General features: G+C 43.2%; 1 protein-coding gene across 1 annotated transcript in view; it reads right to left on the reverse strand.

The window, feature by feature from the left end:
• Positions 1-15568, reverse strand: part of EXPH5 (exophilin 5) — a 39288-nt gene extending 23720 nt beyond the window's left edge. Inside the window, exon 1 of the mRNA XM_064140779.1 lies at positions 15450-15568. Within this exon, the coding sequence (XP_063996849.1) occupies positions 15450-15568 (119 nt within the window). The remainder of the gene's footprint in view (positions 1-15449) is intronic.
• Between the last annotated feature and the right edge of the window lie 7155 nt (positions 15569-22723).

Genomic DNA, 22723 nt, shown 5'->3' on the forward strand with positions numbered 1-22723 from the left:
GGGAGGTGGTGGAGGCACCGTCCCTGGGGGTCTTCAAGAAAAGCCTGGATGAGGCACTTAGTGCCATGGTCTAGTTGATTGGTTAGGGCTGGGTGCTAGGTTGGACTGGATGATCTTGGAGGTCTCTTCCAACCTGGTTGATTCTATGATTCTATGATTCTATGATTTTGAAATGTCTATGAAATTGTCTGAAGACCTATTTGTCTGAGTATATGGCCAATACAACTAAAGATGTGTATGGGCAGAGAAGATGTTCCACAACAAGAAAGGCCAAAGACTCTGTTGGTTCAGTGAGGCATATAATAGGTCCATGCAACGGAAAGACTTTCACTGTTGTGAACAGGCATCAGGTCAGGTTGCTGGAGAGTCACCTAGTGGTGACAGCCCTAGATAGAAAGAAGGATGGAAAGGAAGCACCAAGTTCACTTGAAGGACAGGGTAAACAGCTAACAGTCCTGCACTGAACTGTGTGGGATACGTTTTCAATCATACTTTGATGGGCATATCAAATTGCCATCTTACAATTATCCCTAAATATTTAGACTCCAGAAATGTGCAAAACCAGTTGATGGAAATGGCAAGAAAGCAAAAAGGGAATTAATCTTCTAGACTGTATATACAATAGACAGAACTACTTTAAACACAAAGATACCACTTCTGCACACGATTCTGATACCCACTCTGTAATACTCTTTCAAGCAGTAAGTCAGGCTAATGAAGCAGAGAGTGGCAAACAGTAATTGTCATTTTGTCCCTGTAACACTTTTGTGACAATAGACATCAGATTGTGAGTTGTGATACATGAGTTAAAGACAGAACATCTTTCCTGCCTTTACCCAAGTTCCACCTTGGCTATTCACGGGGAACACTGTTCTATTTCCACCTCTCATCTTTTTAATTAAAAAGCAGAAAAACCCATGAAATCTCAGATTATTGTGCTATCTTTACTGAGCAGATATATTATTTTAAATTAAAGCTGGTCACCTGCTTTGAGATAGTCTAATGCAGTGGTGATGTGCATGTGGATTACACACAATCCACAGAGAGAATATCAGCATACAGGAAGCATCAGTCTCCCACTGTGCACTGAATACTTCTTTCTGCCCTGTAACCCACAACATCTTTTTGTGTCTCTAATAATTTGTTCATCTAATAACTCCATGTACAGTGTCTAAAATCTACCTCTGTTTTCCACCAAAGCATTAATTTCTGATATTAAACTGTATTAAATGAATATACTGCAGACAACTTATTCTAGCTGCTGTTTTCCTTCGCTGAGTCCCAACACTCCATTTCCCCTTGATGCTTTTGTCTGTTCCCCTGGGCAAGAGCAAAGACTGATACTTGCCTTTGAAATAGAAAGCTAGTGTATGTTATAAGAGCAAGAACCAGATTCATTCTCCCACTGACCACATAGCTCCTCTTTCATCTGGCAGTTCAGGAATCAGTAGTTCTCAGTTAAAGCTCAGAAATCAGGAGCTCAATTACTATCTTCATAAAGTTTCTAAAGCAAAGAGCACTGTGCTGAGTGTTATTAATCACTCATCTCAAGCTGTAACAATGCCTCAAAATACATGAAACTATTTCTTTGTCACCTAGCTTGGGTTTACAGTGAAAACATTATTTCATCACCGATGGAACAAATAGAAAAGACTGCAAGTATACATCTTTAAATTGAGTTTATAAATACTTAGAATCTGAAAGCTCTGAGTCCTTTGGGTCACTGATCACCAAGAGTGAATGAGACGAAATACTGATAGTAATGTGACAACTGTTGGTGACTCTCCAGCTTGGAATGACTCAAGGAATCTTAGTGCTGTCTACGACTACCTGAAAGGCGGTTGTGGCCTAGTGGAGGTTGGTCTCTTTTCTCAGGCAACCAGTGATAGAAGGAGGGGATATAGACTGAAGCTGCATCAGGGGAGGTTTAGGCTGGATGTTAGGAAGAAGTTCTTTGCAAAAAGAGCGACTGGCCATTGGAGTGGCCTGCCCAGGGAGGTGGTGAAGTCCCTGTCCATGGAAGTGTTTAAAAAGACTGGATGTGGCACTTGGTGCCATGATTTAGTCTATTGGATAATATTGGGTGATATGTTGGATTTGATGATCTCCAAGGTGTTTTCCAACCTGGTTGATTGTGTGATTCTGCAACTCTGTGACTCTGCCATTTCTTCTACAGTGAGAGCAAAACAGGAGGAAGCTCCACTCTGAAAAAGTTTTTCAGATTATTTACAGCCTCTATGCGTGGGCTGCAAATAGGTCAAAAACCCCCAACATTACTTTTACTGTGTGTTCAGTACTCACAAGCAACCTACCCATATCATATGGTAGTAACAAAACAAATCCATGATGCAATGGCAAGGAAGACTACCTATCATTTTTAAAGTGTGTTACATAGCAATTAATATCTCTAATGAGATGACTTCATTAATAGGAATTTCCATTAGCATTAATACATGCCAATAGATGAAACAATTAAAGTTCTCCATGCAAGGATTCTGATTCTTTTGCAGGGATAGATATAGCCTCAATGTGAAAACATCACATGACAGGAATAAGTTTTGGGCTCTTGAATGTCTGTCCCAGCAATCTTACACAAAAATACAGATGTATGCTGTGTTTGCCATATGATGGGTGGAAGACTGTGGATCAGGTCTTCTTAGGTGTCTCAGTAGCTCGGAAGGTAATGATTAACAGCAGATATATTTACTCTTCCAGGGTAGAGCTGCTAGTTGATTGTGTGACCTTTTATAAATGCTAATAGCACGCAAAGAGACGGTGCAAGTAATTTATGGCATGGCCATGCATTATAAATACATGTATTATAAATTTAACTGCCTTACAAAGATATAAAATGCAAAACCTTTCCAAGGCAACAATATAAAGGGAAAAAACAAGAAAACAGACACAGGCCTGATGAAGAGCCATGACTGAGGGAAAATCATAACAAATGAAGACCAAGTCTGATCTCTGCAAGCAGATTTGTGTATGAAAGCCCATGCATCTGCACAGAGCTGAGAGCTCAGCTGGAGATAGAGGCTTCAAACTAGCTTAGGTGTTTGTAAAAAAGTAAGCTTGAAGCCTAAGTCTCTCAAAATACACCTCTGCAGTCTCAGGTAACTGTGCAGAGTCTCACACAGAGTGGAAGCAAGATTCTGTTTGACAAAAGTGGGATAGAAGGTCAGAATACACTCGCACACTATTTACATGTTACTACAGTGCTACAGAAGCCTCATTTACATGGCTTTAGATTAGGGAAAGCAGTTATCACAGTGAATATATGCTCTAAAAGCTGGATACTTTTAATCTGGAAATATAATGCTGATGCTTGCCAGAAACTCTGTTATTCCTCATGATATTGTACAAGTGTCTTTATGCAAAACCTTTTTAGAGCAACAATCTGAGGAGAAACCCAAGAAAACAGAGGCCTGTAGAAATATAATATTTCTATTTCCAGAGCCACTGGAAATATAAATATTATAGTACTTTTAAAGATAGTATTTATATGTTCATAATATATATATATATATAATACACACACACACACACACACATATAAATATATACTTAAGAACATGCAGGTCTATCTGTAATGCAGGAAGAAATGGACTGCAGAGCACCCCATGCATGCTTGGCTTCACTTCAGCTCTGTGAATTCAAGCCCCTGGATCTAGAAACCCAAGATAGGGCAAACAGAAGTATTGCAGTTCCTTGATTACATTAATCACAAATCAACTTGTGTGTAATCTATGTGCAGTAAGTTGTACATAGACTCTACATTTTGTCATTTACTCTTGGCTTTTATTCTGTGGTTTTGATGTGTTTGGTCACATTAGTACGGTGGCAGCACATATACCTATTTATTTCTGAGATACAACTGATAAAAAGAGTATAGTTCCTCATAGGAGTTTTAAAACAGACACTGAAATACAGCATATTACATTTAACAATGCCAATCAAATAATCTAGCTGCAAAGAAGAATTAGAAATACTTTCGATATGAACATTTAGATGTGCAAATCCTCATGGAAGCTCCCAGTTTTTCTCTACTTGCTTTAATACACTTCTCACTTGAAATCTCAAAGTTGTAAAACTTTGCAGACTGTCAACTCCAAAGAATCAAGTAATTTTTCAATTTAAAACAAGTACATGAAAGGCCAAAATGAAGCCAGTCCTTAGTCTATATAGTCCCATATTAAAGTCATGGAACACAGAAGAAAATGGGATCTCTGTGCCCAATGCTCCAAACTGTATTAGGCCAAACTCCACTTGATTTGAAAATGAGATTCAAAAAGATTTTAAAGGATTATTAAATTCAGCATACATAAACCACAAACCCTAAATCTCAAAGGAGACAAACACATGTAACATTTTTCAAATGCTGTCAGAACAGTATGACATAGAAACCAAAGAACAGCTGAAGTCTTGACATACAGCCCAACAAGCTTTGCTTCCAGCCATTAACCAGGTCTCCAAGAGCCACATCTACAGCAAGTGCTGGGGCTGCATGTTGAGGTGCACCCAAGAATCTGAAGTACCTCAGGGACCAAACCAAACAGAACTCCAGTGCCTTGGGCTTTGCCGTGGAAAGCACATGCTACACTTTGAGAGGATTACCAGGCACATAACCTGAACACACCAACCACTGGATCACAGCTGTGCCAGTATCTGGGGAGATACCAGCCACTCTGAACACGAACCAGACATGCTCTTTTGCCACACCTTTTTGAATTCCTGGCATAGCAATTCTAGTATTTCTGAAATATGTGTGAGGACTTGAAGGTGTTGGTACATAGTGTGTAGAACTCTCAGCACCTGGAAGCACTTCTGGGTCTTTCCAAGGCTGCTCACTGTAGAACGATCATTCTTTCCCTTACAGCAGTGACAGGCATTGTGTGTTACACTTCACTGGCATTATCTTCCAGAGACCCAGTGACTCTACTGCACTTCCTACTAGCATTACAAACTACTTTTAATATATATATGTAAGAAACTTGAGATGAAGTAAAACTGGTCGTACTTTGTTGATATTTTCAGTGTTTCAGGCAGTTCTCCATGTGTCTCCATGACTCTCAGCTTGCTCAGCATGGAATGCTGCAATGTCGTAGCACCAGTTATTGTTTTAACTTCTGCACCTGAGTTGTGGAGGAGACAGAGGCAGCTGAGAACACAGAGGTATTACTATTGGAGCCATCAAACCTGGGAAAGGTACAGACTTCCTACAGGATACATGAGTCCTTAACTGGGTCACAGGTCCATAGGGAAACTAACAAAATCAGACTGTTCTGCATTAGCTGGTCCAGAATAACTCCCTGTATTGTCTGCCCACTCAGTAGTTACTGCACTACTGTGTCTGACCTATTTACTCTTGAAGCCTGATCAATTTATCCATATAGATGAAGATCAGTTCTACTTTCACCAGTAATCTTTGACTTGGAAAATGTCTAGCCATGGGCTTAACAGCAAGCCTTGGCTTAAATATCATTACTTTCAACAAGTATATATATGTATTTTGTTGACAGCCCTACTGGCATTGGAAAGTGGGCTTGATAACAATGATAATGATCACTTTCATTTTTACAGTACTTTGACACTTAAAAAGGAAAACATTTGTTTGAACTGTGTTTGAATAATCCTTGATGAAGATGCCCTGAACACGTCCTGTGCGTTTGGCTACCCAGGCCCATCTTAGAGCAGAGCTGGTACCTTGGAGAAAGCTGCCATGAAGTCAACCGGAGGCCTCACAAGGGCCCTCCCTCTTTCCCCTGGGAGCTGCTTTTAAATAGAGGCTCTACTACTTCTTGGGCCTTGCCTTAGGTAGAGCCCCAGATATATCCCAGCTGTGCCCGTGCATGGCCACTGATCCAGGTCCTGACCCCTAGGCTGATGCCCCAACCTGGCCTCAGCCCAGCCACCCCAGCCCTGGCTTGACTGGCCACTATGGGGCCATGGCTGACCACAGTCACTGTCACCAGGCCTGACCCCGACGTGACTTTATGGCTTGACCTTGACACTGTGTCATCCCCATGGCCTTGCCCTGTGACTGCCAGGCTGTGGTGCACCTCATTATCCTCCCTGGGCCTGATCCTGGCCCTGACTCATCCTCAAGCCTGGCCTGGGCCCTACCGTGCCACAACAGTAACCAAGCTGGAGCTGCCCCTGTCTGTCTCACTGAGTGGTGAGATACTGGGGCAGGCCCTGGTGGTGAAGCCCTGCCAGCCCTGTGGGAAGTCCCTGCAGCCTCAACGACACCAAGAAAGAAGAAGCACATTCAGTGCACTCTCAGATAGGCTCTTCCAAACAAAACACACCTCAAAAGGCACTTCTGGGCCTCATGCTATCACCACACACACTGCTCTCGGACACACAGAAGTGCAAGGCTTTAGTGGGAAAGACTGACATTTCATCAACAGAGAAATTAGCTTACTCTGAACAGGGAAGACCAACAAGATGGCAGCAATACTGGTTCAGACCCTGCCTGTAGATGTAAAACTGGAGTTCTACTGTAAATTTCAGCTTAGTTAGTCCAAACGCACAGGGATTAAAACTGAAGCAGAAAATGGCACATGCTGTGCCTTTGGCTGTTAACATCCTTGCTCTAAGCCCTACCACAAGATAGGATTATTAAAAAACAGGGACAAGGAAAAAACATGGTATGCAACTCTGATGGTTTGGGTGTTCCCTGCCCCCCCACACTTTAGAAATCACCCAGACTAGGCTCAGCTGGCTCTGGGAATATGAATGAAGCTATTTATTTACAGCTGGCACAATATACAAGCAGATATTTACAGTATCTACAGTTATATACAGAAATATACAAGGTAAAAGGTAATACAGAAACACAACTCCCCTCCCAGAAACCTGAGTCCCCAGGAGGGGCTCTCAACCACCCCTGCACCTTCCCCCTGCCCCTTTCAACCTTACTCCAGTCCCAAGGAAGAATGGAGGTTCAGCCAAGAGGTTAAGAAGCAAAGGTGAGTGGAAGGTGTGTTAGAGAGATGTAGCTCAGTCAGCAGCCCAAGGCAGAGTGTGTGAGAAAATGGCCAGAGTGTTATCTAATGTTTTTGTTTCTTCTTCAGCAAGACTCTGAGGGGAGTAGACATCACCATTGTTTTCCTTTCACAGCCTATGATATAGTTCTTCTCACCAAAACATTCTAGCTAGCGTCAAACTAGCACAACAACTTAACTAATTGCCTTTGGTTACAGTACCCCTACTCAATCAAGAGGAGAACAAAAGTGGGATTACATAGGACAGTAATTGTTTACCAAACCAATTACAGGTTTTAAAAGCATAGTCTTTTCCTGCTGTTTTTGCTTCTATTTACAATTCTTTAGCATATTAGTGCTTCCAGGCTTCAAGAACCTGTTTTTGTAAGTGTTTACAAATCTCTAAACATGCCAGTGGTACAGTATCAATAGCAAGTAATGATAGTACCTCCTCCACAAACAAGACACAACAGCACACTTGTGCCCTGAAATATCCCGGGCGGAGTATCTCTTATGAAAGAATGTCTTTATTAATGCCTTGTCCAGGGAGGGAGCTCCACCAGATGATGATACACCCAAGTGGTGTTGTTCTCACTCATTTAGCTTATGGATACTTTTGGGGTGGATTCTCGAAACTCTTTGTAATTATAAAGAGTTGGACCCCTAATCTAGATCTCTAATACCCAAGAAGTTAGTTACTGAGGTGCTGTGAGAGGATCAATGGGACTACTTCTGAGAATAAGCCAAAATAAAGGCTGCAATGTTAGACCCCTCAAACTGTAAGGCAAATAACTGAGTATGTCTGCATCTCTGCAACAAATGCCTTCCAAGGTTACGAATGTGGGAAAAGGGAAAGAAGTGCATTCACAGAATCATAGAACCAGGTTGGAAGAGACCTCAAGACCATCCAGTCCAACCTATCACCCAGCCCTGTCCAATAAACTAGACCATGGCACTAAGTGCCTCATCCAGTCTTTTTTTTTAACACCTCCAGAGATGGCAGCTCCAGCACCTCCCTGGGCTGCCCATTCCAATGGCAAATCACTCTCTCTGTGAAGATCTTCCTCCTAACATTCAGCCTACTTATTCCTACCTTCTATTGCAAGATCTGTGAGAGCAAATGTCAGTCAAGAGAATACAATAAGGAATTGCTTGCAACAAATGAACTCAGAAGCTGATCTGCTGTAAGGAAGAGCAGTTGTGTTCCTGAAACAAGTAACTAGTTTCAAATTATTTGTTGTAGAGACTGCCTAGAACAAAGTGAAGAGGGGATTAATTTTTATGTAGTTAATGGGTCATCAAGAGAGAAGCAATGGATGCTGCTGATTGTACTTCCTGATTAATTTCTTTTGCTTTTCTTTTTAAAATTGAGGATAAATGAAAACAAATCTCTTGCTTTGTTGCCATCTATTCTCATTGTCATAGATCTATACCAATAAATACACAAAATAAAAATACAATCTGGCAATAAGCAAAACAAATTACAATGAATGACTGCTATTTTCATCCAAAAGCTCCATTTCCCTTTCCACTTTCATTTAATTCCTAGCTAGACAGTGGGTGATGCCTAACATACATTCTAAAAATGATCATTATATTTTTTTTCCATTCTTCCTAATGAAAAAAAGGAAAATTTCCTTGCACATCAAAGGCATAGTTACTTCTCAAAAGAGGATCTAGGAGGTAAACTGCTGTTCTGGGAGACGGGTTAATTTCCCTGCTCAGTTGCTCTCTCTCTCAGTTATTTTCAGTGTCTAGTTTGAAAGCAAAGCTAACAATATTTCTTTTTTTCTCAAGGATTAAAATGGCACAAGACTACTGTATGTAGTCATAGTAGGAGCATTATATAAAGCAGAGAAAACTCCTAAAGTTAATAATTAAAGAATTTAGAGCTCTTCTGCCCTTTTAAATAGAGTCTCTTATTTATCCATTACTTTTTGGCTGTATCTCCCAACTATTGATTGTTTGGACAGCCTGCAAATGCATCAGCTACCTGTTCCCATGCCACAACCCCCTATCTGATACCTCTTTTAAGTAGCTGGCTCCATGTCTCCTCCTGGCTCCTCTCGTCTCAGCTGCTTTCTCTTGGATCACTTTCATCAGTGGATGTGCATCTCTGCACCCAGGGCTCAGTGGAAGATACCAGATTCCCAGAGCTGACTGGAAAGACACCTGCTTGGGCAGTGTCCGCCTCTACACACTCTGCAGAGGGAGGAGCTACCTCAGAAATAAAAGGCAGCAGCTCCACCTCTGTATCCTGTAGCTTCATGACCTATCACTGCTGAGCCTTCCTACAGAGACCGCTAGCTCCACTGCTACCGGACAGGCTCCAATGTGATGTCCAAAAAGAGATGGGAAGCAGTCAGCCTCCCTTCTCACCCTGCCCATCAGCTTCTGGGAGAAGGGACAGAAAACAGAGGTATGTATGGGTTTGTTAAGCCTTTGGGACTTGGGGCTTTGCATGCAAGTATCAGCTGTCAATTCTACTTTTCATTACTGTCCCCAGCAGCTGCAGAACAAAGATTGAGATGAGATGGGTGTACCCCAAAGCCTTGAAATCAAGAAGTTGAATATGACCTGGAATGTTTTTAAGTTGTAATTTTCAGGCCTGTTTCATTATGTACGGCAAATTGACCTGTGGTATTAATAACTGTGCCTAAAGCACACATTCATTGTGTCCTCATGGGAACCGAATTGCTACAAAGCCATCTGAACATGGTAATGCCTTCTGAACATGTTGGATTTCTCCTATCTCTGCCTGCACGTGTAACTGTAATTGAAACATTTGGGAGATGCTTCTTCCACTAGCATCTTGCTAGAAGGTCTTTTGAGGTCCCTTTCAGCCCCTAATTTTCTGTGATCCTGTGATCTTGCAAACTCATCAGTTTCAGTAATTAGGCTTACACTGTGTGGGGTGACAAAGCAGAAGAAGTGTTTCAGAAGGGAGAAAAAATAATTCAGATTCTTATGAAGGCTGGATTTACCATAAAGAAAAGCAAGGTTAAAGGGCCTGCACAGGAAATTCAGTTCCTGGGAATAAAGTGGCAGGATGCATGCCATCATGTACCTGTGGATGTGGTCAACAAGATAACAACCATGTCTCCACCATCTAGCAAGAAAAGACACAGTCTTTCCTAGGCCTCATGGGTCTCTGGAGAATGCATGCTCCAGGTTATAGTCAGCTGGACAGTCCTCTCTATTGAGTAACCCAAAAGAAGAATCATTATGAGTGGCACAGTGAACAACAACAAGCCTTTGAACAGATCAAGCAAGAAGTAGCTCATGCAATAGCATTTGCATGTACCCAAAGAGGACCATCGGTGCAAAATATTCTCTACAGTGCAGCTGGGCAGCATGGTCTCACTTGGAGTCTCTGGCAGAAGACATCCACTGAAACCTGAGGTCAGCCATTGGGATTTTGGTGTAGAGGAGGAGATCTTAGCAGCCTATGAAGGAGTTCAAGCTGCTTCAGAAGTAGTGGGTACAGAAGCACCTCTCCTCTTAGCCTGTGCCACACTGGATGTTCAGAGGGAACATCCTCTCTACACATCGTGCGACCAGCACTACATGGAGTAAGTGGGTAGTGCTGATTACACAGCGAGCTTGACTGGGGAAACCCAAACACCCAGGGGTTCTGGAAGAGGTTATGGACTTGCCAGAAGGCGGAGATTTCAGAGCATTGCATGAGGAAATGGTTCATGCCTAGGAGGCACCACTATACAACAAGTTACCTGAAGATAAAAGGCAATATATTTTGTTTACTGATGGATCCTGTCATGTGGTAGGAAATCATTGGAGGTGGAAAGCTGCTGGATGGAGTCCTACATGACAAGCTACTGAAGGAGAAAGGTGAATTGAGTCAATATATGGAAGTGAAAGCCATCCAGCTGGTTCTAAAGACTGCTGAAAGAGAAAAGTGACCACTACTTTATACAGATTCCTGTTAAAGTAATGCCTTGTGGAGGTGGCGACAGCAGTGGAAGATCAATTGACAACACAGGGATTAAGCCCATTTGGGCTGCTTCACTGAGGTAGGACATTGCTGCTTGAGAACACAACTCTGATGCTCATGTATCTAAAAGCCATGCTAATGAAGAACACAGAAACAATGAACAAGTAGACAAGGCTGCAGGAACTTATGCAGTTTAAGTGGATCTGGACTGGAGGCATAAAGGTGAGCTGTTTGTATCTCAGTGGGCCCATGAAACATCAGGATATCTAGGGAGAGACACCATGTACAGATGGGTTCGTGACCAAGGGGTGAACTTGACCATGGAAGCCATCGCACAGGTCACACATGCCTGTGAAATGTGTGCTGCAATCCAGTGACCCACCAGAGTTAAGTCTCCCTGGAACAGAAGGTGGAGGCTGGGTTTTTGCTATGGGGAGACCAGGCAGATTGACTATATTGGACCACTGCCATGAACACACCAGGGCAAACGCTGCATCTTCACCACGGTAGAGGCAACTAAAGGTTGGTTGGAGACATACCCTGTAAACCATACCACTGCCTGGAATAACATCTTAGGTCTTGAAAGGCAAATCCTGTGGCAACTTCAAGTTGGACTTAAGTCTTAACATTGCAATTATTATTACAGAACAATGTATATGTATTGATGTACAGACCCTACATCCCACTCTTTCTCCCCTGCTAATGTTTATGATACTTGAGGTTTTCTCCTAGTTGGTGTTATGAATGAGACTCAATTTGATGAACAAAGAATACTGAACCTGGCTGTTATCTAAGTTGAAAACTAATATGTAGTTTTTCCCTTTAAATTGTTAAATATGTGATCACTAAATTTCTAAACTATTTTAATTATACAGTGAAACAGTGAACAGTCCTGTGAATTATACGAAAACTGACTGTTGCTGCTTCTCTGAACCTGTTTTGTGGGAGGAGCAGTCAGGTACATCTGGTTTGCTGATGTCCACAGGTACTGCTGAGAGGAGCCACGAGAGGGCACTAGAAAGGAGAAAAGAGGCAAAAAAAAAAGCAGTCCTGGGAATCAGCAGCCCAAGGCAGAGTCTCCACTCCCTGCAAGAACAAATAAAGGTCCAACAGGTCACATCGTTAAATTTCTGCATAAAAGAGAAAGCAATACTGAGAAGTTTTTCAAGCCAGGCTCAGAGATCTGAAGCTTGCCAATGGAACCAAGAAAGGAATGATGGTACCCCCAGAGGATGTGCTACGGCATCATAAAGAGCAGGGAGGGACAGCAGAAAGTGGGGCCCACGATTACACAAATGTGCACAATTGACCACACAAGTCACACACTGCCACTCCACACAAAGGCTACAGACAGAAAGAGAAATGGAGATGGAAAAGGGTTGTATAAATCAAGTATCATTTTCCCAGAGAATGCCCCCAATATGCATTTATTTTCAGCAAGGCATAGGCTGTCTGGGTGAAAAGGATCCAAGGGTTCCGAATTTCCAGTGCATTAAGCAATAAAAATAAAGAAATATCTATATCTATCTATATATATATACATCTGGAAACAATTATAGTTACATATCTGAGAGCTCTCAATGCATCTGAGCAGAAATTCGAGGTCAGTATGTCATATTGCACTGCAATACATTTGTGTTTAAGTGAAAATCAACTCCCATGAACCATGCTTAGCATTTGTTGGACACAATAAGCCATGTAGGATGTCAAGATTCATCTTTTGATCTTATTTCTGATTTTGTCTTTCAAAATTAACTAATGTAAACCTTTTATTTTTAATGTAACAAATTCAGTTCATAAAAAGAAAAAAGCTTGTTCCTGCCTTTAAAAAAAAAAAAATCCAGTGCTGTATCTGGGAATGGATTTAGAATTTTCACTGTTTTATTCCAGTCTTGTATCTGGGGATGGATTTAGAATTTTCACAATTTTATTCCAGTCTTGTATCTGGGGATGGATTTAGAATTTTCACTATTTTATTCCAGTCTTGTATCTGGGGATAGATTTAGAATTTTCACTGTTAGGTTTGTTTTTTTTTAAGAGCTCTGCAGACAGCTATGTGCTGGCTCATGACACCAAAGTGCATACTAAAGATCAGTACAGTCATTAGAACCTGTCCTGTACTTTGCCAGCAAACTTTTCATTCCTTCTGTCAATACAGCCCAGATTGTCTATCCAGGAACATCTATATTGTAAATAAAGTTTGTCACTTTACAAACTTGTCCAGTGAGCCCACTGGTTATTGTTGATTTACTCTCTGGCCCTGCCCAATTCTAACAAGTTCTTTCCAAAACCATGCTCAAGAGCAGTTTGAAGGACAACTCAGTTCAGTGACTTCACGCAAAAAACCAGTACTGATTAAACTTCTCCTTCTATTCCACAATGTGTTTTATATGCCTCATTTGGTTCATGGCATAAATCAAATAGTTTTAAAATCACACTTTGCAAGCATCCTAGGAGTAGGCTGCCACAGTGCTCAGGCATTACTTGAAAGCTTTTGAACTGAAAAAATATGTGTACAAAGTTAATTATCAAAATAATAGTAATAAGAAAGATGGAGCATCAAGGGAGCAGGAGTATAGGACTAAAAAAAGCAAATGCAGTTTTCTTTAGAGCCTCTGAAGCTCTCTGGGGTCATATAGGAATTGTAGGTTTTGGCCCTCGAGGGTGACCACTGTTATTACTTAGATTATAGTAGCACACAGTAGCACTACACCTCTTGGAACCCGTCTGCTCCTAATGGAGTCCCCTGGCCTGATGTCTAAATAAGACTAGGTAGACAAGTGGAGTGAGAAAGAAAGTACTTTTATTAGGCCCAGGATAGATTAAGAAGCTTGCCCAAGGACACATACAAAGCCTTTGACAGATCCAATGTTTAACCTAAATGTCAGTATGGTGCCTTGATCATAAACACTTTACCTATCTTCTACTCAGCTGCTGAATGCCTTTTCAGCTAAGATTTAAAATAGACTCCATCTCGGTAAAACATCTCTAGAAATGTCCTCTTACACTATGTTAATTTCAACAGCTTCTGCATAGAGAGAAATCACTTTCCATTGACAACAGTCCTAAGTACACAGACAGAGAAACAAATACAAATTTGGGGTCAGGTAAAAGGCTGGAGATAAAGAGCAGGCTATTTTTTTTCCAAAAGCTTCTCCTACACATTGGAAGCCTCACTGCATTCACTTCAGCTTTAGTCTCATCCAGGGTTTTAAACTTAGAACCATTGAGCCATATCCAGAAAAAATATTTCTCCTTTTTTTTTCAGATTATAGTGGGACACATGAAATAGAAATTAATCAAAGAAAGAAAGGTAACACCAAAGTGTCCGAGAAAGAAATCGCAAAACTTAACTCAGTCCAGCCTCACATGCTGCAGAAAAGCTAAGAAAAGTTTTGGATGGAAGTCAGTGTTGACACATAATGTTTAACCATGCCCCTCATAAAATCCACTTGATTGAAACTAAAAATACACAGTACAAAAATCCACTTGACAGAAATGTTACTCATTAACATTTCTTCTATGCCTTACAGGAAAGCATTACTTGTGAAGAGCGCTCACATATGAATCTGAGAGAACAGTACCTTCCGCTTACAGACTGCCCACAAGGTACCTCAAGTCTTATCTGAAATAAGAAATTATAACCTTGATAATAAATAGCTCATTTTTCCAGCATAATTTTTATTAATTCCTTGACTTTTGCCTTCACCATAGAATCATAGAATCAACCAGGTTGGAAGAGACCTCCAAGATCATCCAGTCCAACCTATCACCCAGCCCTATCCAGTCAACTAGACCATGGCATTAAGTGCCTCATCCAGTCTTTCCTTGAAGACCTGCAGGGATGGTGCCTCCACCACCTCCCTCGGCAGCCCATTCCAATGGGAATCATCAATACATATGGCTTTGGTGATTGCACAGAAGCGAAACCGGTGCTAGAAACAAGGTCAGGGTATTTCTCTTTCTTCATTGTGGCTCATTTAAGATGTAGTTACTCGTGAACCTGAATGCGGAGGGGAATCGGTTAAACCACTTGAAAGAGTCTTGTGAGCAACCTTTCACTTCAGCCTGGCTTCGTTTCCAAAAGATGCCAGGATTGACTCCGGGAGCTGCCCAAGAGCCAGCCGCCGACCCGCTACGTTTTCCTGCAAAGTCCCGCAAAACTTCCCCATCCTCACTTGTCTCCCCGGGTATCACTTTTCAGCCCGGAGTCCCTGCCAGCGACACGGTGAAAGGCAGAAGCAGCTTCCTCCTCGAAGAAGGGCGAGAGCCACGGGGAGCAGCAGCCGTGACTCAGAGCCCTCCCTGCCACAATGCGCCGTTCTCCAAAGGTCCCGAAGCCGCAGATGCCCGAGACGGGCGGCTTCGTGGACCCCGCCGTGCCCCCACAGGACGCAACTCTCCCGCCCGCCACCTCTTCTCCCGCTCATCACCGTAAGCTTTGCGCTGACTCGGCGCAAGTCCCGCTGCCCGGTCCCGCGCCTTCCACCCACACCTTAACCGTCCAGTACCTGATTCTGTCCTTCTCAGCCCGCCGGAGCTCCGAGTCCCTTTGCAGCACCTGAAAAATCGCCCTGGCTTCCTCCTCGTTTAAAAAACTGAGATCTGGCCCCGGGGGCGCTGCGGTCATGGCTTTGCTTATTTTCGGACAGACGGGCGGAGGCAGGCGGTCAGCGCTGACCTCCTCGGAGCTTGGAGCGACACCAGCATGGCCAAGCTCCGGGAAGACCGCGCACGCCGGCACCCACGGGACGCGCTTCGCCTAGCTGCCGCCGTTCTCTACGGCCCCGGTACGCGCCGGCCGACACCCTGCGGAGGGAGTGGGGCGGGGCGAGGGAGGTGTCGGGGGTGGCCGCCCCGCTGCCGTGGCCGTTGCCAAAGCAGTAACTCACGCTGTGCCTGCGCCTCGTAAGGGGCGGGCCAGTGCCTGAGTCAGGCGTTCGCGCCGAGCGTTTGTCGTGGCGTTTACCTTGGGGTTTCCAGGCGGAGCTCAGGGCTCTGCAGAACGGTGCGGACCCCCCAGTGGAAGGTACGGGTTTCCTGGCGGGACGGTGCGAGCCCCTCCGAGGCGGTCATGGCACAGATCCAACCGAACAGCCCTGCCGTGCATCTGCCCGGCTGGCGCCGCCTCGGGCGTCTCGGCGGCTTACTCGCGTCCGTGCGGCGGGGGCCCTGCCGGAGCGCTCCCCGCGGCACCAGCGCTCCACCTGAGCGCCGCTCGGCCCTTCAGCCTCCGCTGTCCGCGGGGCCAGCAGCGTCCGGCCGCTGCAGGACACACCTGTGTAGTTTTGCGGAGTGGATGCGAAGTGGTAACTTCTGAAACGGGAAGAACGATTCCGTGTTTCAGATTTACTGTCCTTTTATGTTTTCTCGAAGAAATAATAGAGAACCTTGACCTGAGCGTTATAATCACCTTTCAGAAGTAATTCCATCCTGTTTTCATTCGGATCGTTCTAAGGCAACTTGAGGTGCCAGCGGGAGCAGCACAAACAGGTGTGTCTCTCTAGCATTTGTCTGTCTAGTATGTTGGCATGGTTGAGTACATGGTAAAATGCCCTCTGAAAGTTTTCTGTTGAAGAAGGACTTCACTCTGCACCAAACTGCAGATGTGAGCACAGCTGTACCAGAGAAAGAAAGTGAGATGCAATTTTAATATGGGAAAGTGAGTGCGGTAACACCATTATGGCCATGTGCAGCAGGAACCAGGATGAGCTGACCCAGCCTCCTTCCCACCCTGCAGCAGGCTGATGTGGGGCCACATAAGAGTGATTCTCCACTAGGAAGCACCATAGATTCATGGGTTGGAAGGGACCCTCAGAGGTCATCTTGTCCAACAGCCCTGCAGTCAGCAGGGACACCTCCAACTAGAGCAGGCTGCCCAGGGTCACAGTGCTAAAACTAGTGCTGGCTCGGCAAGGATCCCTCCCTCTCACTCACAAAATGCTCCAATTTCCCCAGAGGAAATGGGAGAAGAGGCCAGGCAGCACCACGTTCCCCACTGATGGTGCTGGATGCTGCTGGAGACCAATAGGCTCTCACCAAGCACCATGGTCCAGTCCCACCTCCAGGCCCCAGCTCTCACTGTAATGTGGTGCAAGGGGAAATCACAGCGTGAGTAGGTTGCAGAAGCCCCTGCGTTTCTGTGTAGCTTTTGACATTGCTAATCTGGCCTAAAGAGAAGGAATGTACCTGATTCTTGGTGCCCAAATAACAACAATAAGGCAATGAGACAAGTGGTATATCATACCAGCATTACAAAATTTGTGCTGCTTCATGACTAGAAACAACTGCTCTCTGTGGAGGCTTTTACCAGAAGTTTATTCTGTGAAAAATAACTGTTTCTCCATATGTCTCTTCATTACTCCATTTTAAAGTTTTTTGATGTCTTTTTCATATATGGATCATGATGGCAAGGGAACAGCTTGTATTTAAAGTTGCTAGCACCTTATGTGCTTCACTTTTGTTGTGTAAACCTAAGACAGGATGTGCACTCTGATTTTTTTTCCATGTTTCTTAGCTAACAGCTGTTCCAGGAAGATACAAGGGTTTTTTTTTGGTAAGTAAGTAGCATTTCTTCTGTTTAGCAACCTGAAACACAGTGCCAAAATAGCATATGTGAGGCTGTAGACATGAGATGTCTATTAGTAATGTTAATTGCGAGTGCCACTAAAGAGGATGCTGACACAGAGACCTTAATTACAGGGCAAATTCTTCAAAAACTTTATTTCACAAATACTGTTGCATTAATGGGTGGTGTTAATTCCATTTACTCTCAGTGGAGGATTTCAAACTGTAGGACTCCAGAAAGCCAGAAGGGCTGTTTCTAAAAGTTGATTTGTAGCTAGAGAGTCAAGGGGAATGTGCAGGAGGGGTGGTTGAATCCTTTAGTAATTGGCCTCGAGGCTCCTATCATCCTTGAGGCCTAGAAGAACTGTAAAGTCTTGTCTGTTCCTGTTCAACTAATTACTGTGTAAATTGTCACACAGATCAGTGAAGGCTAGTTTAATTAACTCCCTGTGTTAAGTGAAAGAGGCTTCATGGCAAGGGAAAGAATAAATATGAAGTGCCTTTCATTTCAAATGTATTATATCTGCTTATTGTGTTTGAAATAAATATTTTTAACACTAACCCAGGTCAAAAATAGTTTGATCATACTACTCACAAAAACAAAAGCAGTGGCTCTCCCTCTTACAAGCTTATCATCTATATCTCAATTTACTCTAATAGTTGTTAGTGATTTATGTGTTTTAAGTTAACAGCTAGAACTCCAGATGAGTCTTAGGGGGATGTGATGGATTGCAGTGCATGGTTCCCACTGCCACAGGTAGACATTTCCACTGAGCAGCGAGTATCCTCCAGGGTCTGTCACCCAGCTGCATCTGCCACTTCAAAAGAGCTCTGGACTTTCATTTAGGCATTTTAACTGTGAAGTAGGGCACTTTGAAGATTGACTGGATGTTCATCATCCGAATGTTGCTTGTGTTATTAGACCCGTTTGTGTGCTACACATCTGTGCATCTTGTGAGGCAAGGAGGGAGCCAAGACAGACCAGGCTGAGCAAGTTGCAGAGTGTAGGCCATTTTTGTCCACCCTGAAACTGCCACAGGCACTAGGCCTGCTCCCAAAAGGAAAGCCAATATTCAAGGTTTACCACATTCACAAGTCACATCTTGCAGCCTGTGTGGCTGCATACTGCTCCTTTTCACATTTACTCAAGCACTTCCTCCCTCTGAGTCTCTTATTCATCTGCTTTTCTTTTCCTCCCAACCCCTTGAGCATGGGCTGCTCCCTTTCCCTACTTTTAGACTCTGCCCTACAAATATGGGAGATTTCCTCACCTTACAAGTACTGTTTAGTGCTTCTGCCTCTCATCCTAATGCCTTCCTACCCTACACGATGTTTATATGAGCTCTTTTATTTTCTTTTTCTAGTACAGTGTTATTTCTGCTGAAACGGACTTGTGGATCCCTTAGAATGGCAAAAGGACATTGTGACAAAGTATGACCTGGGTTTTGTCCACGGGAAGAAAGGTAAGGGTGATATTGCAAAAGCATATTAGCACTGCATGGCAGCAAGAAGTCATCATGAGAGAGATCTCTGAAATAGGGGCTTGCACTTTGTGCTGCTGCTTTTGATGTATTTGGACTCTGTGCCACCCCTTTGTTTAGTTTTGTTGGTTTGTTGTTTTTTTTTGTTTGTTTATGGCTGTCTGTCCTTCTTACTCTCTTGCTTTTAGGAGTCAATCATAGAATTATTTTTGGTTGGAAAAGACTTTTGAGATACATTGAGTCCAATTATTATCTAACTACCAAATCTAGGGCCAAGTGATGTCCTTTAGCACCACATCTGGAGACTTTCAAGGCCTGTCTGGATGTGTTCCTCTGTCATCCGTGTTAGATAGTATTGTCCTGCTCTGGCAGGGGAGTTAGACTCGATGATCTCCTTGGGTGTCTTCCAACCCCTAACATCCTGCGATCCTGTGATTTCCACCTACCCAGAGACCCTTCACCTCCAGCATTCAATAATCCTTTTGTTGAAGAAGTTTCTTCTAATACCCAATCTAAACATCCCCTGGTGCAACTTGAGGCAATTTCCTCTTGTCCTGTCATGTGGAACTAGGAAGAAGTGACAGCCAGCCACCCCACTACAACCTCCTTTCAGGTAATTGCAGAGAGCAACAAGGTCACCCCTCAGCCTCCTTTTCCCAGACTAAATGTCCGTTCCCTCGGCCACTACTCATAAAACTTCTTTTCCAGACTCTTCACCAGCTTTTTTACCCTTCTTTGGACCCACTCCAGTAACGTAATGTCTTTCTTGTAATGAGGGGTCCCAAATGGAACACAGTACTCAATGTGTGGCCTCACCAGTGCTGAGTAGAGGACAATCACTTCCCAAGTCCTGCTTGCCAAACTATTTCTGATACAGGCCAGGATGCTGATGTCCTTCTTGCCCACCTGATCACACTGCTGGATCATAATTCAGATGGCTGTCGCTCCTGATTTCATTTTGAATGCTCATTGAGACTGCACTTTCTCTGGGCTGGAGAGAAGATTTCAAGCAGGATCCCTCACAGGGAGAAAGAGGTTGGGTTTTTAAGAGGTTGCTGCAAAGAGGTGTTTTCTGGAGAGGTATGTGAAGAACATCTCTGGAGCATAAGAGCACTGCTTGGAATGAGAGGAGGAACATGTTTTGTTGAAATGATGCAGGGTTTCTGCTTTATTGTAGGTCTGATGTCTTGACTGTCAGAGCCATAGGCTGGCTAATAGTGCGTACAACATCTGGTCTCTTGGCAGAAACTATGTAACCTTCTCTTCCTCCTTAACTAATATGCACATAAACATAATCACCAGAGGCCAATGCCTGCGACATGGCAGAATTATGCATTCAATATATTAAGGTTATATGTGAGTGTGTGCAGCTTATTAAAAGAGGCTTGAATAAAGGTAAAAAGGACTAAGCATGACTAACAGTAGGAAAGAGATGTTATTAGAAGCAAGAAGGCAACCTTTAAAACACTGAAGTCATATCCAAATGAGGAAATGAAAAAAATGAAAGCATAAATCCTATAATAAAATTAAGCAGACTAGAAAAAAAAAAAAAAAGAAAAAGAGCTAGAGGACTCTAAGCCAGCACTAAACACATACGTGTCAAGAAGGTAAAAAAAGCACTGCAGAGGGCAGATGACCTTTGCAGAGAAGAAAATTGTGATCCCTGTGGAGGAAACTAGGAAAACTCATATGCCAGAGTACTTCACCAAAAAAAGATCTGACTGAAACTGAAATGACTGCAAAAAAGTTTATCTGACAAATTTGCAACATGAACACTAACAAATCATCAGTAACAGATGTTAATTCATCCAGTGGTTCTAAGAAGACTTGCCACAGTCTATAACAGCTCACTATAGTCCTAGATACCTGAGGATTGGAATGTGGCAAATAGAAACCAGCTATAAAGTTGTTTTCAGAGAGAATCAAGGCAACTATAGGATTATGCATCAGACTTCTGGGCAAATTTGTGGAAAATGCAAATAAGGGCAGGATGAGTGAATTGATACAAGTTACCCTGATACCAGAATTGATCCAAGTTACCCTGGAAGAGTCAGTGTGGCTTCTAAAAAGGGAAGTCCTACTTTACAACCCTCTTTTTGAAGGGTATCAGCTATTATTTGGACAAAGACAGCCAAGTTGACCAAACCTGCTTGGAGTTTTGAAGACTTCTGACAGTACCATCATCAACAGTTTCCAAGGAAACTTAGTAATCATCAATTTAAGTAAAAGGTTCTTTTATTGGTAAACAACAGGTTACAAGTTAGGAGGATAAAAAGGTTAGGAGGGCTCATTACTTACAGCAGAGGAAGGTCACTGCTGGAGTTTTCTAGAGCTCTGTGTGGTAATTTGTGGTGTTCATTAGACTCTTTAGTGATCTGGAAAAGAAGTAGGCAGTGAAGTGAGAAAGTTTGCTGGTGTGGTATGAAAGTTTGTGATGTGAAGAATAATAAGGGCAAACCTGGCTGAGGCACCGTGAGGCTGTGCTGCCATTCAGTGAAACCTGGACAGACAGGACAGCTGGGCAGAAAGGAATCTAATGAAGTTCAACAATGACAAGTGCAGGATCCTGCACCTAGGGAGAAATATGCCCCCAAACCAGTATAGGTTAGGGACTGGCCTGCTGGAACACAGCTCCACAGAGAAGGACCTGGAGAGTTAACAAGTCAACCAGGACCCAGCAATATGCCTCTGTGGCCAAGAAGATATCCTGGGATGCATTAAGAAGAGTCTGGCCTGCAGGTCAAGGGAGACTCTCTTCCCCCTCTGTGCTGCCCCAGTGAGGCTACATTTGGAGTATTGTGTCAAACTGTGGGCTCCCCAGTTCAGGAGAGCCAAGGAACTGTGGGAGAGAGTCCAGCAGACAGCTGTGAAGATGACTAGGGGACTGGAGCATCTCTTTATGACAGAACACTGGAACAGGCTACTCAGAAAGGTTGTGGAGTCTCTTTCTTTGGAGATATTAAAAACTCACATGGACATGATCTATGCAACCCTCTCTACAGGAACTTAGTTTAGCAGGGAGGTTGAACTTTATGATCTCCAAAAGTCTCTTCCAACTCTTGTCATTCTGTGACTCTGTGACAAAGGCAGACTGTGAGGGACCACAAAAGGCCTTTGTAAGACAGAGTGGCTGAGAAATGTGTGTTTGAAAAAAGTTATAGCTTCACATATAAGTTATCTTTTGCATAAAAGAAATGAATTCTGAGCTGACTATTACCATTTGGATATAGTATGTACAACTTGTGAAAACATCAGAAAACTAACCCAAATATTAGAATTTATTAGGAAAGAAAAGTAAATCCATAGTTTGATTACAGCTTTTATATGAATATATGAAGAGTCTAGAGAAAATGACCTGTGAGGAATGGCTGAAGGAATTGATCTTCTTTAGTCTGGAGAAGAGAAGGCTGATGGAAGACCTCATTGCTCTCTACAACAGCCTGAAAGGAGGTTGTAGTGAGGGGGGAGCTTGTCTCTTCTCCCAAGTAGCAATAGAACAAGAGGAAACAGCTTCAAGTAATGCCAGGGGCATTTTAGATCGAATGTTCAAAAGAATTTCTTCATTGAAAGTGATCAAGCATTGGAACAGACTGTCCAGGAAACTGGTGGAGTTGTTGTCACTGGAGGTGTTCAAAAAACATATAGACATGGCACTTCAGGACATGGTTTAGTGGGCATGCTGGTGTTGGGCTGATAGTTGGACTTGATGACCTTCAATTTTCAACCTTGATGATTCT

The sequence above is a fragment of the Pogoniulus pusillus genome, chromosome 3 (genome assembly GCF_015220805.1).
Source record: "Pogoniulus pusillus isolate bPogPus1 chromosome 3, bPogPus1.pri, whole genome shotgun sequence".
Lineage (NCBI taxonomy): Eukaryota > Metazoa > Chordata > Aves > Piciformes > Lybiidae > Pogoniulus > Pogoniulus pusillus.